This window comes from Oncorhynchus keta, chromosome 1 (assembly GCF_023373465.1).
Source record: "Oncorhynchus keta strain PuntledgeMale-10-30-2019 chromosome 1, Oket_V2, whole genome shotgun sequence".
Classification (NCBI taxonomy): domain Eukaryota; kingdom Metazoa; phylum Chordata; class Actinopteri; order Salmoniformes; family Salmonidae; genus Oncorhynchus; species Oncorhynchus keta.
Window position 1 is genome coordinate 31,606,123 of NC_068421.1, and position 16,116 is coordinate 31,622,238.

The window sequence follows — 16,116 nt, forward strand, 5'->3', positions numbered from 1 at the left end:
CCTATCTCCAGCTTCCCTTTTCTTCCCAAATGGCACCCTATTCCCTACATAGTGCACTACTTTTGACCAGAGCTCTTTGGGGAATGGGATGCCATTTGGGGAGCAGGCTCTGAATGGTTGTAGCTACTTTACGGGCTCTATATAATAGTTGATATGGCCTGCAGACAGCCTTGTTGTGTCCTCCCAGTCTTTAGCCTGCTGCTGTTTGCCCACTCTGGGTTAATAGTGACGTTGTTGATGTGTTAACCTTTCTTCCCTGTGTGTTTTCTCAGAAGTCCATGAGAGCGTATTCATACTTCCATTACCATATCATGTTGTTTATTTTCTCTGCATTTCTTGGGTCAAAAGGACAAACGGACCAAGGTTGCGTGCCAAACAGCACCATATTCTCTTTATAGTGCACTACTTTTGACCATGGCTCATAGGGGTCTGGTCTAAAGTAGTTCACTATATAGGGAATGGGTAAGGGTGCCATTTTGGATGAACACAATGTCTTGCTCTCAAGGCAAGGGCCGTGTCCCAGGTCAAGAGGTCAACATCAGCAGTGCTTTTCTGAAGGTAACAGGGAAGTTAGTTTTGATTGGCTCCACATTCAGCATGAACTGTACTGTAGATGGACAAGAATCTGCTCTTATTAATGAAAGCTATTGTACTGTACATTATAATGTACATAATGGCAGTTTATAGGACAAGATGCTCTTGCATGCATTCAGTATTTAGCCTCTGGTCTTGCCGTGAGTCTCCTCTGTTCTCTTTGTCCTGAACCCCTTTATGTTTTTTTAACTCTGACTCTTTCTCTCTCTGTGACCTCTGTGTGTCCTCTCTCTTGACCCCTGCCTCAACCCGGGTGTCTCTCAGTTCTAACCAATTCCGAGGTTGATACGGTCAGCCTCCAGCCAATAGGGAGGCTGACATGGCCCGTTTAGCCTGCTGCTAATGGACAGCCGTCCGAGCCTCCTCCTTCCTCTTGCACAGCTCTGTCCCCCGACCAAGGAACACAAGTTTGCTTTCATTCTCCTCCCGGTTCCGCTAAGCACCCGTACCACACAGACAGGGCTGGCTGGGGTATTGGGGGGTGTAAATGGAAAGAAGAGGTGGGGGTGGGAGGGTGTCCCAGGCCAGAGAGAATGTGTAGCTGTGTCCTGTAGTTTTGTCCCCTGAAGTTAAGGGACAGCAGGGTACTATGAGGGGTACTGTGGTGTTGGGTATCAGCTGGATCATGGAATGTTCCGTAGGAGTATGTTAGATGTATCTCATGTCTTTGTCTTCTGTCAGATGTATGTATGTTTCATATGTGTATGTCAACACACACACTGGCACCCACCCACACACACACACTGGCACCCACCCACACACACTGGCACCCACCCACCCACACGCTGGCACCCACCTACACACCCACCCACACACACTGCAGCACCTCAACTCCAGTAGAAAGGTAGCGAGTGAGTGGCCTGATTGTAGTGAAAGTCCCCTTCACAGCAGAATAGCACCATCCACACACAACCATCAGTCTGCTCAGCTGAGCCCTCTGTCTCAACACAGAGCAGAGGGGACTTGTCTGGGGGTTAAGTTGTGGTAATAACATCCTGTTTTGGGGTTTTGGTTCAGAGGTCCAGAGGTATGTTTGTGTGTGTGGTTCTGTCCTAAATGACACCCCATTCCCTATAATGTACTCATGTACTGACCAGTTGAGTCTTATGGGTGGATAGGGTATTATTTGGGTGGTAGTCTGTTTGTGTGTGTGTATTTAGAGAGGATGATGTGGTGGATTTTCAACAGCTAGCCAAATCATCTGTGTGAGCAACTGATGAGGAAGTCTCCTCTAAATCCAATGTGGCTTAAATATAAACATAGACTGACAACAGCTTGGCACACACACACATACACTTTCTCTCTTCCACACACCCAGCGAGGGGGTAATGATGAGGGACAATCAGTGTGTGTGGTATAGCGTTTCACAGCATCCTGATGTATAGCAGGGCTTTAAAACCAGTACAAGCTCTTTACCGGAGAGATGAGTGGAAGTAATGAGGAGAAGAGAGGGAGATAGAGAGGGATGTATAGAGAGGAGTGATTGTATCTCCATGCAGCAGGCCTGGTGTAATGAGGTCTGATTGGAGATGAAGCAGTCCACCATTTATCTGCTGACCCATGAGAGTGTGTATGTGGCCCCAGAGCCAGCTGGGGCCAATTGTGAGATTAAATTAAAAACTCAAAAACATTCAGTTGGGATAAGTCTAGTATCGGTGTGTGTTACTGCCTCACTCCCAGACTCTCCGAGACGAGAGAGATAGAGGAGGGAAAGATGGAGAGGAAAGAGCGACGAGAAAGTGGCATCACCTCTCTCCTGTCCTCTCCTCCTCGCTCCTCTCATGTCCTCTCCTCCTCGCTCCTCTCCTGTCCTCTCCTCCTCGCTCCTCTCCTGTCCTCTCCTCCTCTCCTGTCCCCTCCCTGTCCTCCTCTCCTGTCCTCTCCAGCCCCCTCCCTGTCCTCCTCTCCTGTCCTCTCCAGCTCTCCTGTCCTCACTCCTCTCCTGTCCTCCTCACTTCTCTCCTCCTCACTCCTCTCCTGTCCTCTCCTCCTCACTTCTCTCCTGTCCTCTCCTCCTCACTTCTCTCCTGTCCTCTCCTCCTCACTCCTCTCCTCCTCGCTCCTCTCCCTCTCCTCCTCGCTCCTCTCCCTCTCCTCCTCGCTCCTCCCTGTCCTCCTCTCCTGTCCTCTCCAGCTCTCCTGTCCTCGCTCCTCTCCTGTCCTCCTCACTCCTCTCCTATCCTCTCCTCCTCACTCCTCTCTTCTCCTCTCCTCCTCACTCCTCTCCAGCTCTCCTGTCCTCGCTCCTCTCCTGTCCTCCTCACTTCTCTCCTGTCCTTTCCTCCTCACTTCTCTCCTGTCCTCTCCTTCTCACTTCTCTCCTGTCCTCTCCTCCTCACTCCTCTCCTCCTCGCTCCTCTCCCTCTCCTCCTCGCTCCTCTCCCTCTCCTCCTCGCTCCTCCCTGTCCTCCTCTCCTGTCCTCTCCAGCTCTCCTGTCCTCGCTCCTCTCCTGTCCTCCTCACTCCTCTCCTATCCTCTCCTCCTCACTCCTCTCTTCTCCTCTCCTCCTCACTCCTCTCCAGCTCTCCTGTCCTCGCTCCTCTCCTGTCCTCCTCACTTCTCTCCTGTCCTTTCCTCCTCACTCCTCTCCTGTCCTCTCCTCCTCACCCCTCTCCTGTCCTCTCCTCCTCACTCCTCTCCTGTCCTCTCCTGTCCTCTCCTCCTCACTCCTCTCCTGTCCTCTCCTGTCCTCTCCTCCTCACTCCTCTCCTGTCCTCTCCTGTCCTCTCCTCCTCACTCCTCTCCTGTCCTCTCCTCCTCACTCCTCTCCTGTCCTCTCCTCCTCACTCCTCTCCTGTCCTCTCCTGTCCTCTCCTCCTCACTCCTCTCCTGTCCTCTCCTCCTCACTTCTCTCCTGTTCTCTCCTCCTCACTCCTCTCCTGTCCTCTCCTCCTCACTCCTCTCCTGTCCTCCTTCTCTTCTCCTTGCTTCTCGCTCCTTCCTGTCCACTCCTCCTCTCTCCTCGTGTGTCCTTTCTTCCACGCTCCTCTCCTGTCCTCTCCTCCTCGCTTCTCTCCTGTCCTCTTCTCTCCTGTCATCTCCTCTTCTCTCCTCTTTTCTCCTCTCCTCGCTCTTCTATACTTTCCTCTCTTCTCTTCCCTCTCCTGTTCTCTCCTCCTCTCTTCTCTCCCTTCTCCTCTCCACCTCTCCTGTCCTCTCCTCCTCTCTCCTCTCCTGTCCTCTCCTCCTCTCTCCTCTCCCTTCTCCCCTCTCCCTCTCTCCTCAGCTCAGACCCCTCACTTTGACCCCTCACTCCACTCCTCTCAACTTAATATGGCCCCCACACCACATACTACACACACACACACACACACACACACACACACACACACACACACACACACACACACACACACAGACGGCAAACACACACAGCACAAAGACACAAAACACAATGCTCTCAGTGAGGAGGCTTGTATGTTTGTATGTTGATTCAGTGTGTGAGTGCATGTATGTCTGTGCTTTACATGTAGTTATTTATTTGGGTCTGTGTGTGTGTGTGTGTGTGCTTGCGCCAGACTTAAGTGAGAAGGAGAGTTTAAGAGGATGAGGCCATTGACAGGATGCTGGATCATTTCTGGACATTATTTCCACAGTCAGTCCACTTGGTAATGATGTATTTACTGAGCCCTGTAGAACTGTTATTGCGTTTTGCCACAAAGCTTAACTCCCTCCTTGCTGGATTGTACCATGAGGCCAAATATAGTCCATTCTGTCTCACTTCACGGCTTCAACATATTCGGACAGGGACGGAGTGGCCATAGGACAGTTCTGCAAATGCCAGATGTGCTGGTCCATCTTTAGCCCAGTCACCCTGTTTAAATTTGTATTTTTTTCCCCTGTATTCAGCTTGCTGTTTGTCCAGGCTTTGTCCCTAAGTATTTGTGTTTTAGTGGAAAATGTCAAGTTTTACATGAATTGTTATTATTACATGTAACTACATTAGGAATGTGAATGAAAATATAAATATAGTAACCAATCTGAAACAGAATGTGGTTGATTTTGTTTCTTTAGATTCAGTCATTGTCATGTAGGTACTATGCAGTTACCATGTACAGCTGAGTGAATCCAGCCTGGTTAACAGACTAGTTGTTTTGTTAACCAGACTGATTTCAGGGGGGTGGGATTAGTTGGTGTTAACTACATGTCATAAGGTTAGCTCTATGTCAAGAGAGAGGCTAGGGGTTAGGAGAGAGGGGCTAGGGGTTAGGAGAGAGAGGCTACGGGTTAGGAGAGAGAGGCTAGGGGTTAGGAGAGAGGGGCTAGGGGTTAGGAGAGAGGGGTTAGGAGAGAGAGGCTAGGGGTTAGGAGAGAGGGGCTAGGGGTTAGGAGAGAGGGGCTAGGGGTTAGGAGAGAGGGATTAGGAGAGAGGGGCAAGGGGTTGAGGGTTAGGAGAGAGAGGCTAGGGGTTAGGAGAGGGGGTCTAGAGGTTAGGAGTAGAGGTCGACCAATTAATCAGAAGGGCCAATTAATTAGGACCGATTTCAAGATTTCATAACAATCTGTAATCGCATTTTTGGACAACGATTATGGCCGATTACATTGCACTTCACGAGGAGACTGCGTGGCAGGCTGACTACCAATGTAAGGTGCTAGGGTTAAGGTTAGGGTTAGGGTTAGTGCCTGTTAATTTATCATTGAATCACAGCCTACTTCGCCAAACGGGTAATTTAACAACCGCATTCGTGAAAAAAGCACTTGTTGTTGCATCAATGTGTACCTAACCATCGACATCATCGCCTTTCTTAAAATCAATACACAAGTATATATTTTTAAACGTGCATATTTAGTTAATATTGCCTGCTAACATGAATTTATTTTAACTAGGGAAATGGTGTCACGTCTCTTGTGTTCTGTGCAACAGAGTCAGGGTATATGCAGCAGTTTGGGCCTCCTGGCTCGTTGCGAACTGTGAAGACTATTTATTCCTAACAAAGACAGCCAACTTCGCCAAACGGGGGATGATTTAACAAAAGCGCATTTGCGAAAAAAGTATAATCATTTCACGAATGTACCTAACCATAAACATCAAATCAAATTTATTTGTCACATTACACATGGCAGATTTGAATGCGAGTGTAGCGAAATGCTTGTGCTTCTAGTTCTGACAATGCAGTAATAACCAACGAGTAATCTAACCTAACAATTCCAAAACTACTACCTTATACACACAAGTGTAAAGGGATAAAGAATATGTACATAATGATATATGACTGAGTGATGGTACAGAACGGCATAGGCAAGATGCAGTAGATGGTATCTGGTACAGTATATACATATGAGATGAGTAATGTAGGGTATGTAAACATTATACACTGCTCAAAAAAATAAAGGGAACACTTAAACAACACAATGTCACTCCAAGTAAATCACACTTCTGTGAAATCAAACTGTCCACTTAGGAAGCAACACTGATTGACAATAAATTTCACATGCTGTTGTGCAAATGGAATTGACAACATGTGGAAATTATAGGCAATTAGCAAGACACTCCCAATAAAGGAGTGGTTCTGCAGGTGGTGACAACAGACCACTTCTCAGTTCCTATGCTTCCTGGCTGATGTTTTGGTCACTTTTGAATGCTGGCGGTGCTTTCACTCTAGTGGTAGCATGAGACGGAGTCTACAACCCACACAAGTGGCTCAGGTAGTGCAGCTCATCCAGGATGGGACATCAATGCGAGCTGTGGCAAGAAGGTTTGCTGTGTCTGTCAGCGTAGTGTCCAGAGCATGGAGGTGCTACCAGGAGACAGGCCAGTACATCAGGAGACGTGGAGGAGGGCAACAACCCAGCAGCAGGACCGCTACCTCCGCCTTTGTGCAAGGAGGAGCAGGAGGAGCACTGCCGGAGCCCTGCAAAATGACCTCCAGCAGGCCACAAACGTGCATGTGTCTGCTCAAAAGGTCAGAAACAGACTCCATGAGTGCCCGACGTCCACAGGTGGGGGTTGTGCTTACAGCCCAACACCGTGCAGGATGTTTGGCATTTGCCAGAGAACACCAAGATTGGCAAATTCGCCACTGGCGCCCTGTGCTCTTCACAGATGAAAGCAGGTTCACACTGAGCACATGTGACAGACGTGACAGAGTCTGGAGACGCCGTGGAGAACGTTCTGCTGCCTGCAACATCCTCCAGCATGACCGGTTTGGCGGCGGGACAGTCATGGTGTGGGGTGGCATTTCTTTGGGGGGCCGCACAGACCTCCATGTGCTCGCCAGAGGTAGCCTGACTGCCATTAGGTACCGAGATGAGATCCTCAGACCCCTTGTGAGACCATATGCTGGTGCGGTTGGCCCTGGGTTCCTCCTAATGCAAGACAATGCTAGACCTCATGTGGCTGGAGTGTGTCAGCAGTTCCTGCAAGAGGAAGGCATTGATGCTATGGACTGGCCCGCCCATTCCCCAGACCTGAATCCAATTGACCACATCTGGGACATCATGTCTCGCTCCATCCACCAACGCCACGTTGCACCACAGACTGTCCAGGAGTTGGCGGATGCTTTAGTCCAGGTCTGGGAGGAGATCCCTCAGGAGACCATCCGCCACCTCATCAGGAGCATGTCCAGGCGTTGTAGGGAGGTCATACAGGCACGTGGAGGCCACACACACTACTGAGCCTCATTTTGACTTGTTTTAAGGACATTACATCAAAGTTGAATCAGCCTGTAGTGTGGTTTTCCACTTTAATTTTGAGGGTGACTCCAAATCCAGACCTCCATGGGTTGATAAATTTGATTTCCATTGATAATTTGTGTGTGATTTTGTTGTCAGCACATTCAACTATGTAAAGAAAAAAGTATTTAATAAGAATATCTTATTCATTCAGATCTAGGATGTGTTATTTTAGTGTTCCCTTTATTTTTTTGAGCAGTGTATTAAGTGGCATTGTTTAAAGTGGCTAGTGATAAATTTTTTACATCAATTTCCATTATTAAAGTGTGCTGGAGTTGAGTCAGTATGTTGGCAGCAGCCACTCATTGTTAGTGGTGGCTGTTTAACAATCTGATGGCCTTGAGATAGAAGCTGTTTTTCAGACTCTCAGTCCCAGCTTTGATGCACCTGTACTGGAGGTCGACCGATTATGATTTTTCAAAGCCGATACCGATTATTGGGGGGCCAAAAAAAAGCACATTTTTAAAATGTATTTGTAATAATGAATGAACACTTATTTTAACTTAATATAATACATCAATAAAATCAATTTAGTTTCAAGTAAATAATTAAACATGTTAAATTTGGTTTAAATAATGGAAAAACAAAGTGTTGGAGAAGAAAGTAAAAGTGCAAAATGTGCTATGTAAGTTGGCTAACGTTTCAGTTCCTTGCTCAGAACATTAGAACATATGAAAGCTGGTGGTTCCTTTTAACATGAGTCTTCAATACTCCCAGGTAAGAAGTTTTAGGTTGTAGTTATTATAGGAATTATAGGACTATTTCTCTCTCTACCATTTGTATTTCATTAACCTTTGACTATTGGATGTTCTTATAGGCACTTTAGTATTGCCAGTGTAACAGTATAGCTTCCGTCCCTCTCCTCGCTCCTTCCTCCCTGGGCTCGAACCAGTAACACAACGACAACAGCCATCATCGAAGCAGCGTTACCCATGCAGAGCAAGGGGAACAACTACAAGAAGGCTCAGAGCGAGTGACGTTTTAAACGCTATTAGCGCGCGCTAATTAGCTAGCCATTTCACTTCGGTTACACCAGCCTCATCTTGGGAGTTGATAGGCTTGAAGTCATAAACAGCGCAATGCTTGACGCACAACGAAGAGCTGCTGGCAAAACGCACAAAAGTGCTGTTTGAATGAATGTTTACGCGCCTGCTTCTGCCTACCACCACTCAGTCAGATGCTTGTATGCTCAGTCAGATTAATTGCAACGCAGGACACGCTAGATAATATCTAGTAATACCATCAACCATGTGTAGTTAACTAGTGATTATGATTGATTGTTTTTTTATAAGATAAGTTTAACGCTAGCTAGCAACTTACCTTGGCTTACTGCATTCGCATAACACTCCTTGTGGAGTGCAACAAGAGAGAGGCAGGTCGTTATTGCGTTGGACTAGTTAACTGTAAGGTTGCAAGATTGGATCCCCTGAGCTGACATGGTGAAAATCTGTCGTTCTGTCCCTGAATAAGGCAGTTAACCCACTGTTCCTAGGCCGTCATTGAAAATAATGTGTTCTTAACTGACTTGCCTAGTTAAATAATGGTCTAAAAAAAATACAACATTTTACATCTGCAAATCGGCGCCCAAAAATACAGATTTCCGATTGTTATGAAAACATGAAATCGGCCTTAATTAATCGGCCATTCCGATTTATCGGTCGACCTCTAACCTGTACTGACCTCGCCTTCTGGATGATAGCGTGGTGAACAGGCAGTGGCTCGGATGGTTGATGATCTTTATGGCCTTCCTGTGACATCGGGTGGTGTAGGTGTCTTGGAGGGCAGGTAGTTTGCCCCCAGTGATGCGTTGTGCAGACCTCACTACCCTCTGGAGAGCCTTACAGTTGTGGGCGGAGCAGTTGCCGTACCAGGCAGTGATACAGCTCGACAGGATGCTCTCGATTGTGCTTCTGTAGAAGTTTGTGAGTGCTTTTGGTGACAAGCCCAATTTCTTCAGCCTCCTGAAGTTGAAGAGGCGCTGCTGCGCCTTCTTCACAGCGCTGTCTGTGTGGGTGGACGAATTCAGTTTGTCCGTGATGTGTTCGCCGAGGAACTTAAAACTTACTACCCTCTCCACTACTGTCCCGTCGATGTGGATAGGGGGGTGCTCCCTCTGCTGTTTCCTGAAGTCTACAATCATCTCCTTTGTTTTGTTGACGTTGAGTGTGAGGTTACTTTCCTGACACCACACTCCAAGGGCCCTCACCTCCTCCCTGTAGGCACTGTGATAGACTGCATCAAATTTGTTGAGTAGAGTGTTGGAGGCTATTTTGACATCGCCGAAGTCGAGGATCGGTAGGATAGTCAGTTTTAGGAGGGTATGTTTGGCAGCATGAGTGAAGGAGACTTTGTTGTGAAATAGGAAGCCAATTCTATATTTCAATTCTAGAGTCCCAAACCTTTTTGGAGTTTGTGCTACAGGATGCAAATTTCTGCTTGAAAAAGCTAGCCTTAGCTTTCCTAACTGCTTGTGTATATTGGTTCCTAACTTCCCTGAAACGTTGCATATCACGGGGGGCTATTCGATGATATTGCAGAACGCCACAGATTGTTTTTGTGCTGGTCAAGGGCAGTCAGGTCTGGAGTGAACCAAGGGCTATATCTGTTCCTGCGTCTACATTTTTTTAATGGGGCATACTTATTTAAGATGGTGAGGAAGGCACTTTTAAAGAATAACCATGCATCCTGTGCTGATGGGATGAGGTCGATATCCTTCCAGGAGGTCAGAACGCTCGGATCAACCCCACTCCTCGACTAGAGCGTACACTGGATGCTCTGAATGCTCCGAGAGCAAAATGCTCTGAATTTCCGAGCGTTCTCTGAGCACACTCAGACACTCCAGAGGGAATTTATTTATAGAATTAATTTATTCGCCTGTATTTACCCCCCAAAAATGCCATCTAATGTGGCTACCTTAAAGAACTACAAATGCCATCATGATCTGGGCTGGGATATGGAGACAGGGGCTAGGGTAAGTAGAGGGGCTAGTGGTTAGTAGAGGGCCTAGGGGGTGGGGTTAGGATAGAGGGCCGAGGGGTTAGCAGAGGGCCTAGGGGTTAGCACGCACACGCTACTGACCCCACCCATACACCCCCCCTCATCGTCGTCATATATACCATCATCAATAGGACTGGTGTATATGTCTGATCTGTGTCAAAATGCATCACGTAGATCACTGCCTTCATTCCTTCCTCACACCATGCCAGTCTGCACCCATCTTGACGGATATGTTTTACAACATGTCTTCTCTTTAATATGTTCCGTATGACCATAGACTGACATGTAACCGTTTCCTGTGAATGGTTTTGGAGCAGCCTGTCAGACAGTGTGTCAGTCTACACAGGAGCAGACTGCTAGCTGGCATACCGTACTGTTACTACTGGGATGGTTAATGAATCAGGTTGATAGTCAGTGTGTTTGACAGAGCAGACCAACCAACCCAGAGACATGGTAGTGGAGGGAGTGGCGTTTTGGGCCCTGTTCAGAAACAGACCCTAGACCTTGTCCCCTATAGACACTTCATCTGTTGTAGAGTTGGATAGGGAGACGCAAAATGGTTGTAGCTCCGCCTTGACCTCTGATAAAGACAACATCTGGCGGCTTTATATGTGAATGTACATTTTTATTGGTTTGGTACACAGACAGAAACAAGACAAAATTCCACTCAGCACTACATAATCTACTTACATCGTTACAACACTTTCAATGTACAGCTCATAGAAGATTGGAATTTTCATTGTGTGTGTGTGTGTGTGTGTGTGTGTGTGTGTGTGTGTGTGTGTGTGTGTGTGTGTGTGTGTGTGTGTGTGTGTGTGTGTGTGTGTGTGTGTGTGTGTGTGTGTGTGTCTCTGTCTCACCCCCACAGAGCTCCAGAGGGAGGGCAGCATTGAGACTCTCAGCAACAGCTCTGGTTCCACCAGCGGCTCCATCCCCCGTAACTTTGAGGGCTACCGCTCTCCACTGCCCACCAACGAGAGCCAGCCCCTCAGCCTCTTCCCCTCCGGATTCCCCTAGAGGAGACCAGGAAACAGCCTGCCTACCACCCTACAAGACCTGGGGTCAAATACTATTTTAAGTCTTTCAAATGCTTTGAGTGTTTGCTTTAGTCTGCCCGGGGTGCCTGATGGGAGGGGACTACATTTTACAACTATTCTATTGGTTCTAGACAAGCTCAATAAAGCCCAGATAGAGTATTTGAACCCAGATCTGCTACCTACCATCCATCTTACCGCTTCACACAGCACAGCCAGACAGTCCTGATGTCTTCCGGTCTCTCGCCATGTTGTTGTTCATTAGGATGTTATTGTGAGCAGTGGTTCCCTTTTCATGTTCCCTCCTCTCTCTTTCCAAATCCAGGAACTGTCCAGTGTTACTCCCACCTACCGATGTGTGTGTGTGTCTGTCTGTCGATGTGTCACATGGCGTGTGTTTCATTTTGGGTGTGTGAAATAGCTGAAGTTTGTTATTTAGCTAGACATGTTTTTATGTAGTTGATTAACTACGTGTCACTTTGACTTTTTCACAAGCTTGTAAATGGTGATGGACCTAATGTAGCTGTGGTTGTTTTGCTTCTGAAGATAATGACCTAGCTCAACATGCGCGCTGTAATGTATATTAGCTTTGCTTATTAAGACCAAATCACTTCCATGTATGCTTTTCTCTTCATTTGGTAACATTGATGGTTTTGGTGGGTATCTTTGTAGTTTGTTGAGTCGAGTGTCTTCTGATGATTTCATCTTGCTTTGATTATGATTTTCTTTTTCTTTTTTTTGCAACAAAAAACAGGTTTGTGCTTTAACAAAAGAAAAGGCTTATTCCTTACTTGCGTACACACACACACACACCTCAAACACACCCCAAACACAAACACACGCTTGTATGCTGAATAACTACTTTGCCAGCTTGCTTTTCTTAGTGAATGGGTCATTGCTAGACTTGACCAGACCACATAGGACTTGAAATGAAGTGTGATCTGATGCACTAGTGAGAACAGAAAGATAGATTCACATTTGAGTCTTAAAACAGGTTCTAAATATTTGGTCACTGATTTTGTATTTAGTGTTTGTCAACATTTTAATTTTATAACACAATCCTAGTCCTTTGTCTGGGGAATGGATGTCTGGTTGACTACACGGGTCTGTTCAGAAAAATGCTACGTTACAGGACTTTCAGGTAGAAATACATTTTATAGAACATGTGACTCCTCTCTGTCCTGTAGGAAAAGGAGTCATTACAGATCTGTATATTACATATTTATCTGCAATGTTCGGGAATGTTTCACCCTACTGAACACAGCCATATTCCCGTAATTCTGCATGTTGAATGAGTCGATGGCTACTGCTGCTTGGTCACTGGACAATGTAACATAAAAGAGGCATGATGAATTTATTCATTTTAATGCAGAACACATGTTTATTAATAAATTTTTACTAATATTGGTTTTGTAAAATACCAAATCGTTATTTGCTATACATTCATGTTAATGAAATGTATTGATGTGTTATTATTACCCCTGGATACTCAATGATTTCATATATGCTCAATAAATATTACACCTGCAGAGTCATTGTTTCAATCACGTGAACAAAAGTTATCAGCAAGTGCTTTTGTAAATGTAAAGTGACTTCTCGTTTAATTTAATGAAAATAAATAAACCACACCAAAGCCAGTGCACATTTTCTGCCAGTTTATTATGGAAAAGCAGACCGTGAATACAACACTCTTAACCTGTTGCGACTAGCAATCCCGTATCCGGGATCCTATTTATAGCCTCAAGCTCATTACCATAACGCAACGTTAACTATTCATGAAGATCGCAAATGAAATTAAATAAATATATTTGCTCTCAAGCTTAGCCTTTTGTTAACAACACTGTCATCTCAGATTTTCTAAATATGCTTTTGAACCATAGCTAAACAAGCATTTGTGTAAGAGTATTGATAGCTAGCATAGCATTAAGCCTAGCATTCAGCATGCAACATTTTTACAAAAACAAGAAAAGCATTCAAATAAAATAATTTACCTTTGAAGAACTTCAGATGTTTTCAATGAGGAGACTCTCAGTTAGATATCAAACGTTCAGTTTTTCCAAAAAGATTATTTGTGTAGGACAAATCGCTCCGTTTTGTTCATCACGTTTGGGTAAGAAAAAAACCCGAAAATTAAGTCATTACAACGCAAACTTTTTTCCATATTAACTCCATAATATCGACAGAAACATGGCAAACGTTGTTTAGAATCAATCCTAAAGGTGTTTTTCACATATCTATCCATGATAAATCATTCGTGGCAGTTGACTTTCTCCTCTGAAGAAAATGGAAACGTGCATGGAGCTGGAGATTACGCAATAATTTTGACGGAGGACACCGGGCGGACACCTGGTAAATGTAGTCTCTTATGGTCAATCTTCCAATGATATGCCTACAAATACGTCACAATGCTGCAGACACCTTGGGGAAACGACAGAAAGTGCAGGCTCATTCCTGGCGCATTCACAGCCATATAAGGAGACATTGGAACACAGCGCATTCAAAATCTGGACCATTTCCTGTATGACATTTCATCTTGGTTTCGCCTGTAGCATTAGTTCTGGGGCACTCACAGATAATATCTTTGCAGTTTTGGAAACGTCAGAGTTTTTTCTTTCCAAAGCTGTCGAGCATCTTTTCGTGACAAAATATCTTGTTTAAAACGGGAATGTTTTTTATCCAAAAATTAAAAGAGCGCCCCCTATCTCGAAGAAGTTAAAACTTATCACTCAGATCAAGAGTCAAATGAACTTCAAATATCAGTACAAGACTAAATGATGTAAGGCTTGTATTGTATTGGCTGAATTTCTTTAAATCGACAATTATGTGAACTGTCTTGTGCAACTGTCTTATTTAAATGCAATTCACTTACCTTAGACGGGACCAAAACTGGAGCTGAGACTGAAGCAATGGCCATGTGAATGTGTTTGAGCAGGCATACTCAGGCATGCTCTGCTCTCTTCTTCAGGTTGTTTTCTCCATACAAAAAGAATCAATAGAACGGGCTTGGAACCCCTAACCCTGCCATTTTGACCTGATTTTACTGGTTCACCGATAGAGTAGCCCATTATGGGTGCGTTCTTAAATTCACTCTGGCTATCTATTACAATTTCAGAGCACTCTTGTCTGAGTGTGCCAGAACACAGAATAACTGCTGAATTTACAAACGCTCAACACCCATGGAATATGATGATGCCAGTAAACGTCGGCAAAAAAGCGTAATTAAATAGTTGCCAGCAGCACAGTAACAGTCACCAACGCTCTGGATAACATGAAAACAGCCTAATCAACTCTGCTAGGGTGAGTAAAATGGTCAGCGTGAGGTGTTCTCTCATTTGTTTTCTGGAAGTAGCTAGCTAGCTAGCTAGAAAGCTAGCCAACGTTGGCCAGTTAGCTTGGGTGCTTGACTGCCGTTGTGAGGTCAGAACGCTCAGATCAACCCTACTCCTCGGCTAGAGCGTCCAGTGTACTCTCTGAACGCTCCGAGAACAAAATGCTCTGAATTTCCGAACGGCCAGAGGGCTCTCTGAGCACACTCGGGCACACCAGAGGGAATTTACAAACACACCCTATGAGTCATAATACCCATTAAACCTAGCGGTCAAACAGGGAGATGGTCCCAATTGTTTTCCCACCATTTTCCCCGTAGGGAATTTTAGAAACACTTAAGAAAAGGGTTGTGTTTCATGTGGGCTTACCCTGGGGTGACGTTTTAATAACCATGTAAATCTCTGTAGGATATATTAATATATTCACCTTTATTTACCCCCCAACAATGAAATGCTCATTAGCTGCTAATATGGCTATCATGAAGAACTACAAATGCCATGATGATCTGGGCGAGACTGACGAATTGAGGCAAAGGTAAGAATCTCTGAATTAACTATCTAATGTTAGCTAAATCTAGTAATGAATAAATTGGCTACATTTATTTAAATAGACAATTCTGTGAACTGTCCTGTTTAAATTGACACAATACCTGTTAGCAAAGGTGTCAGCTAGAGATGATGTGCAGGAGCTTGCAGGGATTTGTAGTTTTGCATGATGTCTAGTTTGATGCTAATTAGCACTTTCGATTCTGAGAGTAAATAGAGCCAAATATATTGTCACCTTGTCCGAGAGAGATTTACATGGTTATCAAAACATCACGCCAGGGTAAACCTACACAAAACACAGCCCTTATTTTAAGTGTTTCTAAAATCCCCTATGGGAAAAATGAATGGTGGAAAAACAATTGGAACCATTTCCCTGTTTGACCACTAGGTTTTATGAGAGTTATGACACCTCCACTGTGAGGCTCTATTATGGCATAATAGACTTGAATGGGGATGCCTGTTCTTTCCGTTATATTTCTATGGTTTGCCCACTGACGCTCCCCTGGTGCTGTGACATGGTGCCTTGCAATGTCTCTCTGAGTCTGAGGAGACCATGCCCAGGTCAGTGCCCCAGCTGGCACCTCTACCAGGGTCAGGGGCCTGATAAGGAGGGCACACCTTAACTAATCATTTCACATCTGAAAAACTGTACCTGTGTTCTTATTGATCAAGTACAAATCGTACCTCCCTGTTTCAAAACGTTGTTTGCCTCCTTAACAGGTCGCCTGGTCGTTACCCTCCTCTCCTGTGACAGTCTCCATTAATACCCATCCTCCTCTGCCAGCAAACTCTGTGAATAGGAGCAGAGAGAGGAGAGAGAGAAGGTTGGCACCAGGAGAGAAGCCTCATTAATACATAGCTAGCTACAACCACTTATGGACAGGTTTGCTAAGCTTTTGCTAACATTGTTTTGCTCAAAAAAACAACATCAACTGTAGAAAAATTA

General features: G+C 45.3%; 1 protein-coding gene across 1 annotated transcript in view; it reads left to right on the plus strand.

Moving 5' to 3' along the window:
* The window catches only part of LOC127930856 (BCAS3 microtubule associated cell migration factor-like), a 134,127-nt gene extending 121,300 nt beyond the window's left edge, over positions 1–12,827 (plus strand). The window contains exon 3 of the mRNA XM_052521786.1: positions 11,133–12,827. Within this exon, the coding sequence (XP_052377746.1) occupies positions 11,133–11,281 (149 nt within the window). The 3' untranslated portion in view covers positions 11,282–12,827. The remainder of the gene's footprint in view (positions 1–11,132) is intronic.
* Positions 12,828–16,116: the final 3,289 nt, after the last annotated feature.